The sequence below is a fragment of the Kryptolebias marmoratus genome, linkage group LG13 (genome assembly GCF_001649575.2).
Source record: "Kryptolebias marmoratus isolate JLee-2015 linkage group LG13, ASM164957v2, whole genome shotgun sequence".
Taxonomy (NCBI): Eukaryota; Metazoa; Chordata; class Actinopteri; order Cyprinodontiformes; family Rivulidae; genus Kryptolebias; species Kryptolebias marmoratus.
The window spans coordinates 185,496-191,686 of record NC_051442.1 but is presented as its reverse complement, the minus strand read 5'-3'; the positions used below and the strand labels follow the sequence as shown (position 1 = coordinate 191,686).

Sequence of the window (6,191 nt, the reverse complement as noted above, 5' to 3'; positions counted from 1 at the left end):
GTGAACTCTTTGATGTTCGTTCTGAGAACTCTTTGATGTTTGTTCTGTGAACTCTTTGATGTTTGTTCTGTGGCCTGTTTGATGTTTATAATCTTGTGACAAACCTCCTGAAGTCTCCAACGTTCCTGCTGTTCCTCTGGCGCCACCTTCTGGCTGTAATGAGGTGAATCTGTTCAGATCTTTTCATCCTTAAATCATCCCGTAAGCATCTAATTTCAAGCCTCTGATTATCATCCTGGACAGATTTAAGATGTAATTTTTGCACTTTATTAAAACTATCATTTTGTAACGCTGCACAAACTGAAACACTTTACAATTCAGAAGAAAGATTTTATTGATCATAGATGAGAAATAAATAAAAGCCTGACAATGAAAAATTGTTTTATTTTTTTGCTGAATTATGTTTATGTTCAAATTTAAATTATTTTGATTAATTAAAATAATTTAATTAATTATTATTAATGAAATAATATATAAAAATAAAAGATCACAAGGAGTAATCAAAACAAACATTTGTTTAACATTTTAAGTGTAAATGTTAGAAATCATTCTCTGATTGGCTGAGAGGTCAGAGAAAAACACAACTTTCAAGTTATAAAAACGCTTCAGTCTGAGGAGTTAATTTACAGCAGGTAAGGACTTTTTATTAGTTTCTTTAATCATTCAGACATGATTATTGTGATGCTGAAACATGCTTCATGTTCCTGCTCCCCAGAGGATGAACCAGTTCAGTTTCTGACAGATTGTGTTGAAAGGAGGTTTAAACGGCTGCAGGATGAGAAATCAGGAAAAAGTTTCTGAGCTTTAGTTCAGGACGGCTGAGGTCAACAGGAAGTGTTGACCTGATTAATGAGCTGTGAGAACAAACATTAACCATGAACGAGACGCAGAAAACAGACTTTAATCCAAAGAAGAAGACGAAACACAGGAAGTGTGAAGATCAGCTGAGCTGCCGTCACAGAACAGATAAAAGTCAGGATTTCTTCAAACACAGACAGGTTTGATGAGCAGGTCACTGACAGTTCAAATAATGCTGGGATTAGAATTTATTACATGTAAAAAATCACAAGATATATTAAATTTCTTTAACCTAGAAATGTTGATTGATAAAATCCAACAACAGTTAAAGACTTAAAAACTACAACAAATGAAAATAAAATCTGAAAGATAAAGATGTTTTTCCTCAGCACCTCTGTTTGACCGTGACCTGAAGTGACCTAGAAGACGACCCGTGAAGACTTGGACTCGTCCTCCATGTTCAGTTCTCTCTCGACCTTCTCAGCCACCTCCTGGTCATCCTCCACCGCGCCGTCCTTTCGCAGAATCGTCAGCGGCCACCAGAGGGAGCCGCTGCGTCTGTCCCGGTGGACGGTTCGTTCCGCCCCCCAGCAGCAGGGGGCGCCCTTGTCTCCGGTCAGGAAGTAGAGCAGGGCGTTAAGCCAGGCGTTGCAGGACGCCAGCGGCCTGGTCACCTTGTAGCAAATGGAGACGGCCTTCATGGCGTTGCAGCCGCCGAGCTGGCCTCGCCGCAGGAGCAGGAAGAGCGTTCGGGTCACGTGGAAGGGCAGGAAGCAGAGCGCGAACAGCAGCGTGATGGTGAGGATGGTTTTGATGGATTTCCGCCGCCGTCGGATGTAGTGCGAGTACTGGGATCCAGAGATGGAGACTGAAGTCCTCTCCCGGTCTCGGCCTCCGTCTGCTGCTCCATCACCAACCGGACCGTCGTCCCCGCCCTCCACAGAACTGGGCGGAGACCGCAGGGTCCGGAATATGGTGCGGACCACATGGGAGTAACACCAGGCGATGATGACGAAGGGAACAAAGAAGCCCAACAGGTGGAGGACGATGCCGTACGGGACGTATTCAGCGAACTCCTTATCAATGGCGTCATCCCAGCAGTTCATGTACCAGTCCCCGTACAGATCCCCGGTCCGGTTCCCACAGACCCTCACCCCCTCAGACCCGGAAGCCCCGGCGCCGCCTCTCATTACGCACCCTGTCTGAGCGAACCTGAAGATGGGACAGGTGAGGACGAAGACCACCACCCACACCAGAGCACAGGTCCCCTTCACCACTCGCTTGCTCTCCAGAGTGATGGTCCTCATCGGATGGCAGATCCCCAGATACCTGCGGACAGATGGGAGGGGTCAGAGTCCAACACTTTCCAGCTCGAGACTCTTAGGGACTCAGTCAGAAGGAAAGTCCAGTTTAAACATAACGTTCTGTCTAATAAGTATTAACAGGTAGAACCTTTTCATTCGGGACATCAGTCATAGAACAAAGAGGCAAACATCTTCATCCACGCCGGGCTCACAGCTACCCAAACTACCACACATCAATAACACGAACCTTCAGTTAGGAAAACTGTCGAGAACCAAAACCACACTTCTGTTTGTCAGAAAGAGTCTGACTGAGACGAGCTGCAAGCAATCCTAACGTTCTTCATTTAACCGACCCAAAAAAAAACAAAACTACAGACAGATTCCCATAAAGACGAGCTCAGAGTTCAGCTCAGAGGCTGATCTCTGCCTGAGGTAACGAGTGAAAGCAGCAGTTTCTGCAGCTTTAATACTAAACTCCATCAGTTCAGTCTGTTTGTGTCACAGCTACTGTGAGGAGGTCAAAGTTCAAACAGCGGAGGGGAAGGCCATCAAAAATTAACACTACCAAGAAGATCCCTGTTCTGTACGGTCTGTACGTCAGTAAAGAGGACACGAGCCGCTCATTCCTGAGGGACAGGAAACACCGGGAATAAAGACTGCAGAGGCTGAAACAGATCAAACTTTAATATTTGACACTAAACTCCTAATTAACAGGAAACTACTCCTACGTGTTACACATCCATGCTGAGGGACGGGGGGGGTCCACTTTCTAGAGACAAACAGGGAAGACATCATCTGGTCCTTCAAATGGAGAATCTTAAAGGGAACGCTTCAAACAAAAGGAAAAGCAGCCTTTCATAATAAAGGTTGATGTAATCCAACGTGTTACATGTTTGGTATTATTATGGAATGAAAGCTGGTCGGGACGTTAAGAGCAGGTTCTTTAGACTGCAGTTCTCCTCTTAAACTGTAGGTGTCGCTACTAAAAACCGAAGCCCTCCACAGCAGGACCGGCACAGGAAGTCCTCATGAAGCTAAAAACATAACTCATAAAGTTTCTTCTTTTTTAAGCGTTTCTTTAGCCTTCGGGTCAAATGGACCTGAGGTTAGAAGATCTTCTCTCCTCTTCAGGTTTTAGCTTCATGGTTTCTGCAGGAACTGGACCTTCTTCGCTTTTGTTCAACAAAATGGAAGCCCAAACAAACCAACCTTCCTTGAGTTCAAAACATCCCTTACACAACAAGTGACAGGAAGTGGACCGTGCTCAACAGGTCCAAACCAAACAATCCTGAGAACATCTGGAGCTCTGGGGCCAAACGCTGAGGGATGAGTCAGATTTAACGGTGTTCCGACAGCACAACACGGTTCTGGATTTGTACCAAATAAACCACTGTGTCGTCTAACAAGCCCCTACCTGTGCACGGAGATGCATGTCAGGAAGAAGATGGAGCAGTAGAGGTTGAAGTAGAAGAGGAAGCGTACAAGACGACACATGAAGTCCCCGAACACCCAGCGGTCCCTCAGGACGTAGCTCGCCACCAGGAAGGGCAGCGACAGGCCGTACATCAGGTCAGTGGTGGCCAGGTTCACCATGTAGATCAGAGACGTGTTCCAGCGCCGCCCGCCGCCGTTGGACCGGCACGATCGGAGCAGAACCACCGAGTTCAGCGTCAGGCTGAACAGGAAGGTGAGGGAGTAGCAGACGGGCAGGAAGACGTACTTGTAGGACTCGTCGATGCTGCAGGACGCCGAAGGGAGAGAGGAGGTGGCCGAGGTGTTGGGACTCGCCACGGCCGGTCCACTGATGAGAGGAGCGGTACTGAAGGCCCGGCCCGGTCCCATGATGGACCTCTGAGGGTTAAAGGTGCGCCAGTTCAGGTTCGTCCGCCGTCATTGTAGTCCCTCGATTGTCTCTGTCTGTCTGTCTGTCTGTCTGTCTGTCTATCTATCTATCTGTCCATCCGTCCGTCCCTCTGTCCCTCTGTCCCCTGGTGCTGGACTGATTCGTATCTGTTGGACACAGACAGAAAACAGAGTCATTAGTTGGTTGGACCTCCTTCAGAATGTTCTGCCGGCGTGTTCTGCTGATGAAGACCACGTCTCGCTCCATTAGTCCCTGAATCATTAACGGAAACCTCCGTCCACCGAGGGGGGTTCGGTTCTGGGTTTCCATTCCGGGCCGAACTTTGGAGCGCTGGACTTCACACAAAGACTCGTTATTGTTGTTCTTTCATAACTAAACATTCAGCTGACGGCTGCTGGACTTTCAGGGTTCTGAACTTTTATTTGATAGAAAATTTCACTTTATTTTCAAATATTTTCCTCATGAAAAACAGAGAAATCTGCAAAAACTGATCCAGGATCTGCAAAACTTCACTATGGTCCTCATTCATTCATTCATTCACTCATTCATTCACTCATTCATTCACTCACTCATTCACTCACTCATTCATTCACTCATTCATTCATTCACTCATTCATTCATTCATTCATTCATTCACTCATTCATTCACTCATTCATTCACTCATTCATTCATTCATTCATTCACATAAATAAAACCTGATAATTATTTTTAATTTGTGTTTTTGTTCTGATCCAATCAGGTTAAACCGACTCGTTTGTTTGTGTTCGATCAGAAAAGCACCTTCATCCTGGCCTCATGTGGGCCGGTTCTGGTCTGGTCTGGTTCTGGTTCTGGTCCAGTTCCGGGCCGGGTCTGGTTCTGATGTTTCTCCTCTGACCTTCAGCTGGTCTGTAAATAATTGATCAGGATTCACTGAGTCAGAACCGCAGGAAGGAAACCCAATCTGGGTTCTGCAGAGGAGGAAGAGTTCTGCTCCTCATCATCAACTTTAAACAACAAACAAACAGTTTAAAATTTTAAATTAACTTAACTTAATAAAATGTTGAAAAATAATTTATGAGTTCCTCAAGAAAAAAGAGAAATTAATTTATGATTATTTTAATTAATAACAAAAAAGACTTTTATAAACCAGAGGTTTGACTCAAACAGGTAAAAAAAATCATCTGAACTCAAATCAAATTCAATCAATTTAAATTTAATCTAAATTAAATTTAATTTTAATTAAATTTAATTTAATCTACCTCTTTTATCCTCTCCTCCTGGTTCCGTCTCGTCTTCTCTGAGGTTTGAATTAGAGACTGAAAACATCTCCTCCTCTTCCTCAAACCCCTCCCCTCATCATCACCTTCATCATCATCATCATCATCACCATCATCACCAGCAGCTCTGGGTCACACTGGGAACTCAAAAATCCCAGCTTCAGTGAACACAACACGATGATTACAAATAAACATAAATAATCTAAATATTTATGAGTAAAACAAACTGTTAAATGTTTAACATCCACAGACCCTCACTTTAAAAGATCTGAACTATCACTTTAAAACGTGTTCCTTCCAACTCCACCTGGAAGTCTTCATCAGCTGCTCTCCTCATCATCGTTCGGAGCAGAAAAACCTGATTTTACTGAAACAAAACTTTCAAAAAGGAAACAGACTCAGTTTGTTTTGGTCTTGAACTATATTTTAAAAACTTACAAATACATGTTTAATTAAAGTTTACAGAATAAAAGTCACAGTTAATCACTGGAATTCTTCCTCAGTTTTACTGAAACCAACATGCTGTTTTCTTTCTGATGAAATAAAAACATAAAGATAAATCTGTAATAAATAAGCTAAATATTTATGAGTAAAACAAACTGTTAAACGTTTAAATCTAAATATTGTTTTCTTACACTTCAGTGGAGTTTTCCCTTTTTAAAGTAAACATTAATCAATAAAAGTACCTGAAGAGGAATGTCACCAAAATAACTTAAACACCAGACTTCAATCTGACTTCAACTGAACTTTTATTGTGAAATATTTTAGTGAGATTCCTCTTTTTTTATCAAAATAAAAGAAACAAAGTTGTTTTGATCCCATTTTTACAACAAACTGAAATTAGAAACATTAGAAAACTGATTTAAATATTTTTAAACGTTTTCTGGGATCAAATATTCTGATCTGCCCGACGGAAACCCGACCCGACCCGACCCGACCTGACCTGACCTGACCCGACCCGACCT

At 43.4% G+C, this 6,191-nt stretch overlaps 1 protein-coding gene across 3 annotated transcripts; it reads right to left on the bottom strand.

Annotated features, from left to right (window-relative positions):
• Positions 1 to 618: 618 nt before the first annotated feature.
• LOC108228327 (P2Y purinoceptor 3) lies at positions 619 to 6,181 on the bottom strand. Of its 3 annotated transcripts, none has more exons than XM_017403873.3 (5): positions 5,485 to 6,181; positions 5,209 to 5,384; positions 4,748 to 4,855; positions 3,517 to 4,112; positions 619 to 2,127 (listed from the first exon to the last, which is right to left on the bottom strand). In XM_017403873.3, exons 4-5 carry the CDS (start codon positions 3,942 to 3,944, stop codon positions 1,218 to 1,220), a joined length of 1,338 nt encoding a protein of 445 aa, XP_017259362.1. In that variant the 5' UTR covers positions 3,945 to 4,112; positions 4,748 to 4,855; positions 5,209 to 5,384; positions 5,485 to 6,181; the 3' UTR covers positions 619 to 1,217. The 3 variants fall into 3 exon arrangements, with proteins under 3 accessions (XP_017259362.1, XP_037835023.1, XP_017259363.1); XM_037979095.1 differs by having other exon boundaries at positions 5,209 to 5,370; XM_017403874.3 differs by having other exon boundaries at positions 5,209 to 5,363.
• Positions 6,182 to 6,191: the final 10 nt, after the last annotated feature.

Coding starts and splice junctions, on each gene's coding strand:
- LOC108228327 (XM_017403873.3), bottom strand. CDS start 3,944: ATGGGACCGGGCCGGGCCTTCAGTACCGCTCCTCTCATCAGTGGACCG. Junction 2,128..3,516: donor ACATGCATCTCCGTGCACAG/GTAGGGGCTTGT, acceptor ATCTGTCCGCAG/GTATCTGGGGATCTGCCATC.